At 40.8% G+C, this 13,969-nt stretch overlaps 1 protein-coding gene across 1 annotated transcript; it reads left to right on the plus strand.

The window, feature by feature from the left end:
• Window positions 1-195: 195 nt before the first annotated feature.
• On the plus strand, window positions 196-13,951 carry LOC138952447 (ubiquinone biosynthesis monooxygenase COQ6, mitochondrial-like). Its single transcript, XM_070324121.1, has 12 exons — window positions 196-410; window positions 2,367-2,501; window positions 4,067-4,125; window positions 5,689-5,955; window positions 6,310-6,417; window positions 7,592-7,654; window positions 8,120-8,227; window positions 8,582-8,660; window positions 10,872-10,995; window positions 11,493-11,608; window positions 12,784-12,950; window positions 13,358-13,951. Exons 1-12 carry the CDS (start codon window positions 248-250, stop codon window positions 13,385-13,387), a joined length of 1,419 nt encoding a protein of 472 aa, XP_070180222.1. The 5' UTR covers window positions 196-247; the 3' UTR covers window positions 13,388-13,951.
• The last annotated feature ends 18 nt before the right edge of the window (window positions 13,952-13,969 follow it).

A 13,969-nucleotide genomic window follows, 5' to 3' on the forward strand; every position in this document is an offset into this window, starting at 1 on the left:
TTAGTCTTCTAGCTTGTAAAGCATGTACCTTTTTGAAGGTAATGATCCTCACATCTACGCTCAGTAGTGTGACAATATTGCCGTTTGGTGCTACTGCTAGTAGATTTTGACTTTTTGCAAACATTTACTGCAAAATCTATATCATTTTAAAGACATTTATTCTAAAACGGCACGCTTTGTGTTTGACGCTTGGAAGGGACGTCACTCTTATGGCCCGGTTACATGACGAAAACCTCGTACACACAAGATGGCAATGTCACTTTCGCTTCTGTTTCGTAGATGCTGTCCGAAAAACCGACAGGCTTTGCATCGGCTCTTCAGCACAGCGTCAACATCAGAAAGCTCAGACGATGCCGACATTGTCATCTCTGGCGGTGGCATGGTTGGGGCGTCCATGGCATGTGCATTGGGTAGGCCCTGCAGTGTCCTTTTCACTCTTGTCGAATAGACTCAATAGTACCCTAAATTAACCTCAAACTCGATCAAGGCCTTTTACTCAATAGCCTCTCCCAACCATCCTCCCATTGTTATTCTGTCTGTCTTCCTTCCATATGATTTTGTGTTTGTGTGTTATGGTGTGAAGGAATGAGAAGCACTAACTCAAAAAAGGCCATTGTAAAACAAATTTTGCCTAGTATAGTATGAAACTATATATATATGTTAATTATTTAATAGAATTATTATTAGAATTATTATCATTATTGTTATTATTATTATTTGAGATGATAATGCAACTTGGAGTCAGCCAGTTCATGTTCACCTCTTATTATGCTGACGATGCCTAATATTAGTAATAATCTCTTCTTTTTTTTTTTTTTAAATGTTAGTTTATTTGTGTGTTTATTATTTGTCCAACAGTTTCTGTCAGTTTGTACTAGTGTTAGTTACAAAAGCACCAGTTTTTCCCTGAAAGGGGTACATTTGTATTTGGTACAGCAGTCCCTCTCATGAACGGACACCCTTGGGCCATAGCAAAACTGTCCGTACATTGCAGGTGTCCGGTCACGGGAGGGGTGACCACACCACCCCTTCCCCCATACACTCACACAGAGACACACAAACAACAGGATTGAGTCTATGCTAATCACTTCTTTAAACGTTCTGTAAAAAGGATTTGTATGAAAAGTGTTGAAAAGAAGAGATAAAATAAATCCTCAAGGCAGTGAACACACTCACCATGCACTGACATATGAAAGCAGCCACACAAACACAGCACAGAGGAGCGTGTGCAGATGCTTTGCAAGAATAAGCTTGAAAACCAGTTTGAATAAATAGCAGCAGATAGAGCTGCATGTCATAATCATGTAATTTATTTTTTTCTTGTCTGGCTTTATATTGACTGCATGCCGATCATGTGGCATGGCAGTGACTTTTCACTCTTCAGTCGGAAATACACTGTACATAACACAGCTCCCACTCTCCCTCACTAATGCCTACCCCAAGCCGTGACAACTGATGCTTGGAAATTGTGTGGAAGAGTACACCTCTCTATTTCTCTCCAATGCTCTTCCTGCTGACATGCAGTGACACCGGACACCCCACAGAGTTTAGCCAGCTAACCCTCCACCCCCCCCCCCTTCCTCTCTCTCACTCCCTCCAGCTATGTACTGTTGGGGGCTGTGGCCAGAGAGGCCAGCTGCACTGTTCACTCAGAGCAAAACCAGTTGACCGTGTCGTAACTTTTGACAAAGCAAGACAACTGAAGGGTTCATAGATTAGGCAACTGACTCACTGGTCAAGGCTGAGGGGAAACAAGAGTATCTTGTCAATGAAAGAGGTTACACACAGACACACGATGCTGAGAACTGTGGCCGGTTTTTCACTCACTTTCGCTCAGGACCTTCATCGACTGTGGTTTCTGTTGTTTACGTCCAACAGACAAGAATAAAGAGCTCAGTGCAGTTTCATGTTGGCATCTTCGCATGTACTCCACTCCTGACCAAAACTACACCCCCCCCCCCCCCCCTCCTGATGGGTACACGTGCACTCAAGTTATCAGTGACTGTCATCACGCCATTGCGGCTGTGATCTTTGTACCAAGAGCCGGACTGCTCTGTTATCGATTTTGTTGTGGTGAAAATGTGACCATGGTCTGTCCGTACATTGGAGGTATGACCTGCTGTTGGGACCGAAAATGAGTGTCCGCGTCCACGTTTTGCAGGTGTCCGTTTAAGGGGGGGCAAATATAGAAGGAAAACACTCCGTGCCGAGCAAATGTGTCCGTACATGTCAGGTGTCCGCTCACGCCGGGGGCCGTACATTAAAGGGACTGCTGTTCAGCCAAATATCTTTGATTAAAAATAAAACTCTTATCAGTAAGTTAAACTAACATGTTACATGATTAACAGAATGTATTCTTTTTTCAGCTTACAGTGACAGTTTTGCAGACAAAAGAATAGTTTTGCTGGAAGCCGCACCAGACAGAGGAGATTTTCACTTGCCTAAGCGGTACAGCAACCGTACATGTGCTCTCAGCCCTTCTACAGCTGGTCTTCTTTCCAGTGAGTTCAACATTGAAAAAATATCTATTCATTTTGTATAATGTTGAGAACACAAGCCTCGGTATTGACAACATGTGTATGGAGTCATGTGCCTATGCCTGAAGCTACAATATAATTAAATAAACAATTTAATAAGCTTTCCAGAAAAAAAGAACTGTCTAGACTAACAAAAATTGTATGGCTTTGGTGGCTCCGAGCAGAGCTTTTGCATACCTCACATGCACCTATGCATGCACTCATGCTTGTATACACACACATACACAAACAAAGGCACATGCTTATGTGTGTTTATAATTTATATAAAATTTGGAAAAGTGCATGTCCATATGTCCACTTATCCTTCATAAATAAAAATAAATATATCCTAAGTTCAAAAAAATAAACAAATGTTGTTCTTGTGTGTATGTAGGTTTGCTGAAAGATCGATAACAAACTTAAGCTGAATGATGATAAGACTGAAGTCTTACTGTGCAAAAAGAAGAACACTACATTTCCCTCTCCCCAACCCGTTTCTGTTCAAGTAGGCGACACCGACATTCTTTTCTCCCCATCAGCTAGAAACCTTGGATTCACCCTTTCATCTGACATGACCCTTAACAAACATATATCTTTAGTCTGTAGAGCAGCTTATTTTGAGCTTCGTAAGATCAGCACCATTCGCCACACACTCTCCTCTCAAACAACTAACACTCTTGTCTGTGCCTTTGTTCTTTCTAAACTCGACTACTGCAACTCTCTTCTCTCTGGCTGTCCTCTGTATCTCCTGCATAAACTACAAAAAGTCCAAAACTCGGCAGCACGCCTCATTCTGAAAGCACGAAAACGAGATTACGCAACACCACTTCTTCACACACTGCACTGGTTACCTATTCAAGCCCGCATTGACTACAAACTGTCCACCCTCTGCTTTAACTTCTTTTCTGGCTCGTCTCCTGCTTACTTCTCTGAACTCCTCACCGTCTATTCTCCAGCAAGACAACTCCGTGCCTCTTCTGACTGTCGCATCCTCACCATTCCACACACCAAAACCAAAACATACGGACAACGCACTTTTACTTTCTGCGCACCCACACACTGGAATTCTCTCCCCTTTCACATCCGCCACTCTCAGTCACCCCAAGCATTCAGACGAGCACTTTAAACGCACCTCTTCAAGAAATACAACCCCTGATTTTGTTTTCTCAGTCCATCAGTAGGCTACATGTAGTGTATTTGTTGTTTTAGTGATAATGTGATAATGTGTATACACATTTAGGGCTGTTTTTCAGTATTAATAACATGTTCTGTTTGATTAAGGGTATTCAGCTGGTATTTCCTTGTTTTTACTACCTATTTTATTCATGTTTTTATTACTTAATTAGTGGAAGAATCTGTTGTAATGTATGTTTGATGGTGTATGCTTTTAATCAAGCGTTGCTGACTATGAATGTAGATGTAAATGCTTGTATAACTGTGTTTGAATTTTAAATGTGTCAAGCGCAAAGAGCATAATTGTAAAGTTATGATGTTGCGCTATATAAATGCTCATTTATTATTATTATTATTATGACATTTTTGTATTGCAGGTTTTGGTGCTTGGGAAGAGATAGAGATGATGAGATCTCAGCCGGTACGGAGAATGCAGGTAAGCTTTTGCTTCTTGGATTTAATACCGTGTGTCTTTTTCTGGTTTCTTTTATTTTTTACAATGAGTGGACAGGGCATTTGACTTTGAGGGAACTATTTCTGGCCATTTTGCGTTCCATATGGCGATAACTTCTTCTTGAGGAGCCAAATTCACTATTATAAACAAAGTGGTCTGTTACTCTTATCGGGGCCTGGAATCTTTTCGCGGCATGCGTCTTGGACAACCCGATAGCGGCAAGCCCCCACCCCCCCCACCGACCGTCGGCGCGCTGCGTTTATGTTACACTAGGCCTTGGCAGAAACAAGATGGGTTAAAATCTAACAGGCCCCTGATCTTAAGACTTTTTTTTAATTGAAATAAAATCGAATTCATTAATATTATGTTGTCTGTGCGCTCGTCTTTACTCATACACTCACAGGTTTCGTACCAGTGTAACATCCCCCCACCCCAGCTTAAAACTCTTTGTTTGGCGACTTACTACTGCAGAACTTAAAACTGTTAACCCTCTAGAACCTGCTCATGCTAGCAGCGTTTCTAAACTTGTTTTTTGTGATGTTTGGTAATTCATTATCTCCAGGCAAATATATGCACTTTTATACAGCCGCGAAGTGTGTTACGAAGTGGTGTGTGTTGCGTGTGCCTATGCACACCAGCTTGGCTGAGGAGGGTGGAAAGCCATGCATGAAGTTGGCGGCAACGAGTGAATTTGTTTGCCTCAAAGCGAATGTCTTATACCGGTCGTTGTCGTAAAGAAATAGTCTCAGTAAATTTGCAAAAAATACACTATCCTCGTTTTCTAAGCCATTTTTCTCAAAGGTTTGGTAAACCGAGGCTTTTTTGTTTTCAAACGCTAATGATTCCGTCAGAAACATCGAACACGCTTTAAATGTTGCAACAACAACATCATAATCCAAACGCAGGTAAAATACTCTCTAACTATACTGAATTTGTGTTTGTAGTGCTGTAGTACAAGTTCCTTCGGTTTTACACTACATTTTTAGCTTGAAGGGATTGTAGTATGTTATATTTTGCAATATGAATAATTGTACATATCAATATAATGAAATAACAAGCAAATCGAGTCCAAACTTTTAGGTTTCCAACCTGGCAACTGAATAACAAGATGGCGTACATTTTGTCGTCTGCTTCCCCCTAACCCTTCATAAATGTAGAAAAAGTCCCCGAGTTTCCCCCTTCTTCTTGCCTTGGCTGCAATGTTTACGCGGCTGGGATTTATCACCGCGCGGCTCGCTGACAAGATAAAATAAACAAGCTCCCCCACTGGAATTGGGAACTAGTGGCAATATGCTTTCCCTGGGTTTCCAGTTTTTTGAAAATTTCAAAATTATACAGGGCAGGGATGTAGTCTTTAAAGAAAGGTAAATTTACAGAGGTTATAAACAGTAAATCTATAAAAGCAAGGTCTTAAAACGAGGGAGAGGGTACTTTAAAGAGGTAATCCACTGTCCCAAAAATCAAGTACATGTACCAGGTTTGATGAGCAGGTAGCGCTCCCACATCACTCAGTCTTTGCCATCTAAGACTTCTGTTGTGTTGCAGGTCTGGGACTCCTGCTCAGATTCCATGATCGCCTTTAGCCAGGAGGACATGACAGAGCCACTGGCGTGGATTGTAGAAAACGACGTCATTCTGGGTGCCATCATGCGACGACTGCGCCAAGCCCCAAACCCAGTTGACATACGCTTTGAGACATCAGCAAAAAGCTTCGTCATTCCCCACGTGTCCGAGTCATGGGAAGAGAAGAGCAAACATCCTTGGGTGAAAGTGGAGCTTGGAGGAGAGAAAAGTATTTACACACGATTGCTGGTGAGGAGGTTGTGCTATTTGTGCAGTTGACAGTTTGTGTCTGGGTTTGATAAATTCTGTTTTCCAGTTGTCAAGACCAAGTAGGATCAAAAAACAATACAGGATAAGACAAATCCCCCCAAATAGCTGGGAACCATCAGCCTTTTGTTGGTTGGTGACAAGCTGGTTTTTGTATGTGTGAATGCTCATGAATGAAAGGTCTGACTTGCAGTTATTCACCTCCATTGTTGTTCAGCATGTGCTGTACCTCGAAAAGTAAGTTAGAGTATCGAGTACCTTAGGTATTGTGAAGCTTTTTTCTTTGCTTTTTTTGTTTTTAACCTGTTTGTGTGTGTCTGTGTGTTTGATTTGCAGGTAGGAGCAGATGGGTCCAAGTCAGCAGTACGAGCAGCAGCCAAACTTCACACTGTCAAGTGGAACTATGAACAAACAGCAGTGGTTGCCACTCTCAGGCTAGCAGAAGTATGATACACAATAAGTATTATGTGCATGTCCCCTTCCCTTCCGTACACAGGTGTATCTCTCTCCCTTTTTCTCTCAGAGAGTGAGAGAGTTGAGTTAGCGGGTCTCTCTTTTAAATAAGGGCTTGATGTCATGATAAAAGGGGAGTACAACAAAGTAAAAAAAACTTCAGCATTCATGTGTAGATAGATAGATAGATAGATAATTTTATTGCCAAGTGTACAATACATGAATGAACATAAAAAATACACGAGGAAAGCAGCTTGCTGTGTGATAAAAACAAAAATAAATAGCATTCATACCTCACTGGCGCATAGCATCATACATACATGGGTAAGACAATTTGGTATCACAGTAACTAATACATACACTATACAGACATGGTGAGAACTATGAAACTCTAAGAGCTATCGGAACCCCTAGGACCCCCCCACCACTCCCCCCCCCCTCTCCAACCCCTGTTCCCGCACTGGTAACATACATCCCTCCCCCCCCCCCCCTCCCCTCCCCCCGCCGTCCCACAATAAAAGTACGCAGAATAAGATAGGATCCCCCCCCCCCCCCCCCCCACTATCAACTACTGTAAGAACTGAACATGTTCCATACTGATAAAATGTACCTCTAAAACAGCACATAAAAATAAACTCTTCCAACACATCACAGTAGTTAAAGAACGACTAAAACTACTAAAACATACTAGATGTGTATTCCGGTAATATAACCAGCTGCTAAAACATAGTCTGGCTTCATCGCGTCACAGTGGTGTCACCATACTAAAACCCACTCTATAGATCACAGTATGTAATGTCAGCTACTAAAAGCATACTCCTAGAACATCCTAAAACGTGTCACAATCTGTAGAGTTCATTTACCGGTTATTAAAAGCCAGGACAGCCTGGGGGTAGAAACTGTTTCTGAGTCTTGCCGTACGGCATCTGAGGGTTCTGTGTACCGGCTTGCATGCATGGATGCTATCTATGCATAGACATAGTACTTTTACTTCAAGGAGTCAAGGAGAACCAAGATGCACACAAACATTCAGATGGAGGTCCAGAAGTTATGAACAGAAAACCTGAAAAAGCAAGGTCTTAAAAGGGGGAGTTCTTAAATTTGGGATTCTTAAAAGCGGGTTTCCACTGTATTCTCATTGACAGCCTTAATTCCTCTGTTGCAGGCAATCGATAACAACGTTGCGTGGCAGAGGTTTTTACCCACAGGCCCTATAGCTCTGCTTCCAGTGAGTTTCATGTGCACCACCCTTGACTTGTATGAATGTCAGAATGGTGCAGTTTTGGTGTTTATTTTGTATTTTGTTGTTGTTGTTGTTTTTAAGTGTACAACACATTTACAATAAACTTTGTTTTATCCCATTGACTACCATGGTATCAGTAAGGTAAATACTTTGCTATCATAACAAAATCAATACTCTAACAAGGAAAAAACCTGCTGTATATTGCCCTTTGAACTGCAGCAAGATGATTGCCTCCCTTGGAGACTATTTTCTCAGTTTTTGTCTAATTTTTATACCTTGTAAGATATGATTTTTCATAGATTTTGTTTAACTTAATTCTTCTGGCAATATGTAACTTATATAGCATTGAATGCTGAAGAAGAAGAATTAGAAGTCACATATATTTTGAGGTGCGCTTACACATTCAGAGTTGTCTCAAGTGTACCAATTTGCTGTTCTCTCTTGTTGCAGCTGTCAGAAGAGTTTAGCTCCTTGGTGTGGACAACGACACCAGAAGATGCAAAGCATCTGCTGAAGCTCCCAGAAGAGAGCTTTGTTGACGCTGTCAATGATGCATATGTGAGTTGAAAAATATGGCATTAAATTTTATAGAATTGTTTGTGTCTTGTTTTTGAGAGTAGGAAGATACGAAGAAATGATTACGAGAAGTTGCTTAAAGTTCAGTTTCAGTTCCATAAAAAATTCTTTCATAAATTTCCTATTTCTTCGAGATGTTATCCATGGACAGTCTAACATGTATACAACGACCACCAAGGGGACTCTACCACAAGCAATTGTTATAGACAGGTGGTCTTTATGGAAGGGGAATTATAGAAAAGAAAAATAACCTCTTCAGGGAACCTGTTTGGGTGGCCGTTTTTGACAGGTTGTCGTTTTCGATGGGTGGTCACCACTTAACTTTCTTTGTTTCAGTGGCATGAAAGAGACAAAAATGCATTAGCAGACAAGGCTGTTGATGGTTTTTCACAGCTTCTCAACAATATTATGCCAGGTATGAATACTTGTACAGTAGTAGAATACCTTTCTGAGTGTGGAATAGGAGAAGAGGTGTGCATGTGACTTGTGAACTCAGCAACTCTTGTGAACAAATTTGTTTCTGATGAGTATGTGTATACATAGAGAGCTTTAACAGTCTGTTTACTAGTCAATGTTGCAATATGCTTTGCATCCCAGATAAGATATCAAAACACAGTGCTCTTAGTACAGTAGACCAGCTCTAACCATCCTACCCGCCCCCAGCGGGTTAGGGGGAGTCCCATATTGGTTGGGACGAGAAAGAATTTACCTGATGCTCCCCAGCAAGTCGTGGGAGGCGACTAACGGATTCTGTTTCTCCTTTTACCCTTGTTAGGTGTTTCTTGTATAGAATGTGGTCAATGTTTGTAAAGATTTTGTTCAAGCGGTATGTAAGAAATGTTAAGTCCTTTGTACTGGAAACTTGCATTCTCCCAGTAAGGTCATATATTGTACTACGTTGCAAGCCCCTGGAGCAAATTTTTGATCAGTGCTTTTGTGAACAAGAAACAATTGACAAGTGGCTCTATCCCATCACCCCCCTTCCCTCCGTCGCGATATAACCTTGAACGGTTGAAAACGACGTTAAACACCAAATAAAGAAAGAAAGAAAGAATCCTACCCACCCCCCTACCCCCCTTTGAAGACCCCCCAATTTAAGACTTCCTCTTTTTAAGACCCTGTTTTTCTCAGATTTTCTGTTGATGATCTGTGTAAATGTACCCCCATTTAAAGACATCCTTCTCCTCAAGACGTCTCAATAAAAACATTTTCTGTTTATAGCAATGTATTACAGTGGTAACTCCGTTTTGAAAATCCTACAATCTGAGAAATGTGGGTCTTTCAAGAGAAGTAGTCTTGAGATAGAGGTAACCCTAGTGACACTAATAAAACAAAAGTCGCGTAAGGCGAAATTACTACATTTAGTCAAGCTGTGGAACTCACAGAATGAAACTGAACTCACTGCATTTTTTCACAATGACCGTAGTCCGCCGCTAGTGCAAAAGGCAGTGAAAGTGACGAGCCTGTTTTACGCGGTAGTCCGTCGCGATATAACCTTGAATGGTTGAAAACGACGTTAAACACCAAATAAAGAAAGAAAGAACGCGGTAGTGGTTTCGCTGTGCTGCATAGCACGCTTTTCTGTACCTCTCTTCGTTTTAACTTTCTGAGCGTGTTTTTAATCCAAACATATCATATTTATATGTTTTTGGAATCAGGAACCGACAAGGAATAAGATGAAATTGTTTTTAAATCGATTTGCGAAAATTTAATTTTGATCATAATTTTGTTATTTTTAATTTTCAGAGCTTGTTTTTAATCCAAATATAACATATTTATATGTTTTTGGAATCAGGAAATGATGTAGAATAAGATGAACGTAAATTTGGATCGTTTTATATAAAAAAAAATTATTACAATTTTCAGATTTTTAATTGCCAAAGTCATTAATTCATTTTTAAGCCACCAAGCTGAAATGCAATACCGAAGTCCGGCCTTCGTCGAAGATTGCTTTACAAAAATTTCAATCAATTTGATTGAAAAATGAGAGCGTGACAGTGCCGCCTCAACTTTTACAAAAAGCCGGATATGACGTCATGAAAAGTATTTATCGAAAAAAAGAAAAAAAAGTCCGGGGATATCATTCCCCGGAACTCCCATGTCAAATTTCATAAAGATCAGTCCAGTAGTTTGGTCTGAATCGCTCTACACACACACACGCACAGACAGACACACAGACACACACACACACACACACACACACATACACCACGACCCTCGTCTCGATTCCCCCTCTATGTTAAAACATTTAGTCAAAGCTTGACTAAATGTAATGAGTTCTTGTACAGACAGTGGAACCCCCCTTTGAAAATCTCCACAAATCTGAGAAAATTTAGGTCTAAAATTGGCCGGAGTCTTAAAATGGAGGTAAACTTACAGACGTTATGAACAGACAGTCTGACAAAAACAAAGTCTTAAAACTACATAAAAGGGTGGAAGTCTTAAATAGGGGGATCTTAAAAGGGGGGTTCCATTGTAGTAGACGAAGTCTTAAAATAGAGGGTCTTAAAACAGGTTCCACTGTTCCTTGACTAGTATTATCATACTGTCTTGAAAGGACAGCTGCAATAAGGAATAATATTTCCACTGTACCACTTTATGTTAACTGACTATTCTTGACACACAGGAGGAACAGCCATGAAACAGTTACCCCCGACAGTGACAGGTGTGGAAGAAAAGTCCAGGGCAGCATTTCCCTTGGAGCTGATGCATGCTTCACACTATGTTCGCCCCAGAGTGGCTCTTATTGGGTGAGGTTTTGTTCTCTTCTCTTATCACATTGTCTGCATGATTGGAGTGGCATTTGTAAAAGTTTTTATTTTTTTATTCCACCCATGTCTGAACTCAGATGGATTCAAGTGTAAATAATAAAAGGTAAATACAAGAACATTCATTCAGTCACCTATTTTAGTTACTTTTTGGCATGTGTTTTTGTTTTTGATGTCTTTGCTTGGAACAGGAACAGGTGTGTGTGTGTGTGTGCAAAAAAATGTTTACAAAGAATATTTTACACCATGCAACCATCAGTGTTGCTCTCAGTCTTCTGTCACTGACACATACTTGTTTGATCTGAAACATTGTTCTGACCTTTGGCCAGTCGACCCATTATAATTTTGACATGTAAATATGTTTTAGTAGCCAGGGTATTTGGACCGATGAATATTTTAAATCCAGTTCAAATGTCTTCCGAGTCTGGAAACAACGCTGAACAATAGCTAAATACACTTACATTCTTTTCTTCCCTCAGAGATGCAGCACACAGACTTCACCCTCTAGCAGGCCAGGGTGTTAACCTGGGCTTTGGAGATGTGGAGTGCCTCACCAGAATTCTAGAACAAGCAGTCGCTGGGGGCAGTGATTTAGGTATGTTTAGTCTTCTTCTTCGTTCATGGGCTGAAACTCCCTCGTTTTTATGTGTATGACCGTTTTGACCCCGCCATTTAGACAGCCAATCGCCGCTTTCAGGGGAAGCATGCTGGTTTTTTTTCGTGTTATAACCCACCGATCTCTGACATTGATTACAGGATCTTTTCCGTGCGAACTTGGTCTTGGGTATGTATAGTAATATGTCACACACAAATAAGACAGTGCCTGAGTGGCACCTGCGATGAAACCGGCACGGTGGCCTAGTGGTAAGGCGTCCGCCCCGTGATCGGGAGGTCGTGGGTTCGAACCCAGGCCGGGTCATACCTAAGACTTTAAAATTGGCAATCTAGTGGCTGCTCCGCCTGGCGTCTGGCATTATGGGGTTAGTGCTAGGACTGGTTGGTCCGGTGTCAGAATAATGTGACTGGGTGAGACATGAAGCCTGTGCTGCGACTTCTGTCTTGTGTGTGGCGCACGTTATATGTCAAAGCAGCACCGCCCTGATATGGCCCTTCGTGGTCGGCTGGGCGTTAAGCAAACAAACAAACCTGCGATGAAAGGACTCCCTTGGGACAAGCCAAAAATGTCCCTGTGTTACAGGTGGCCTTTTATGAAAGGAATATTTTGGTTATGATACAGTGGAACCCACTTTTAAAATGATACATGTATTACCTAACAAAAAATTGTCGCTCATCGTCCCAAGAGCTATACAGTTCAGGTTAGGGGGGTTGTAATTTTGTGACCACAAAGGTTTGAGCGCTGAGATATTCAAATTGAAAATGGCTGTGTTTTGAGTGAGAATTCCAGACTGTAATTTTCATTCTTTTTTGCGGCAGTCATAATTTTTGTGCTACCGTACCTTTCGCCCCTGAGTGAAACTTGTATTTCATGCGCTGTTGCAAGAAATACCAATTTAAAATTGAGCGGAGAGCTACAGAATTCGTTTTGGGTGTTGAATAGATGACAACACATATACGACGAATGTCTGAGAATTAGTGTCTGAGTGTTTGCAGTCTGACATTTGAAGAAACAAAAATGAAACAAAACAAAAAATGATCCATTCCTTTGCAAGCGCACGTCTTTTGACTTTAAAAGTTTGTTGTTCCTTTACCAGATGCTATCTGTTTGTTGCTGAATTGTCATGGTTTCCTTATTTATGTTTGTCTGGTCAGGGTCGTTAAATCACTTGCTGACATACGAGACGAAGAGACAGCGACATAACCTTCCAGTGGTGGCCACGATTGATGGTTTGCAACGTCTCTACAGCACAGACTTCACTCCTCTTGTTGTTGCGCGCAGTCTCGGTCTGACAGCGGTCAACTCTCTCACCATGTTCAAAGTAAGTGCAGAACAAATGTTGTTTGGATGATTTGGGCTTTTTTTCTTAAGGAGGATGTGTGTATTTGTGTTTGTGTGCGAGTGCAAACATGTATGTTTGTGCGTGCAAGTGTGTGTATGCTCACAGTAACCACAGAAAAATATTAATTTGATTTTTGTTTTTACCTGAAGAGGTTGTGTGAATGTGTGGGTGTGTGTGTTTGTGTGTGTGTGTGTGTGTGTTATGACATGCATATATGACTTTGAGTCTTTATAATGTGAATGATCAGATAAGTTTTGTATGGGCTTTTTAATTCCAGGAGTAATAATGACTCACTTAGTTGTGTAGGTATCATTCATTTAATCACTATATCCCTTCTATTTACTGTGCTGCACTAGGCTAATTGAAAACTTGCAATTGCTTTTCAGAACCTGATTATTCAGCGAGCCACAGCCTGATAAGTCCTTCAGCAGATCGCAGAGGGAATCGGATACCAGCTTTTGTCCTAATAAGTCAGTGACGGCAGTTTCAGTGCCTCAGCGCTTAACAAGTGATGATTGGCAGTGAAGCAGAAAAAACATTATGCCAGTTTTCAGTTAAACTCAGGTTGTTTTCAGTGATTATAATTTAAGATTAGTTGTACCACTGGAGTTTCTAATGAAAGTGTACTTGTCTGTTTGTCCATCAGCAATCACTGAGAATTTTAACTTGCAAACTGATCAGTGGATACTTTGTATTGTGATGCGTGTAGCAGAATTGGTTTTATATTCAAGCTGTTCTTGTGATGGACAAAAAAGTGTATACATTTTTTTTTTCTCGTTTGAATTGTGCATTAATTTTTTTTTGAAAGAGCATTGTTTGTTCTTTATACATGTATGAGCTACAAAGTAAAAAAAGAAAGAAGAATTCATCCTCTTTTTCAGAATCTTTCTTTTCATTAAACACACACGCTAACGCGCACACTCTCTCTCTCTCTCTGTTAGATAAAGAAAATGTAGACATAAATAATCAGTTCTAGAGAATTTTTTTTTATAAAAAAA

This window comes from Littorina saxatilis, linkage group LG17, assembly GCF_037325665.1.
Source record: "Littorina saxatilis isolate snail1 linkage group LG17, US_GU_Lsax_2.0, whole genome shotgun sequence".
NCBI classification, from domain to species: domain Eukaryota; kingdom Metazoa; phylum Mollusca; class Gastropoda; order Littorinimorpha; family Littorinidae; genus Littorina; species Littorina saxatilis.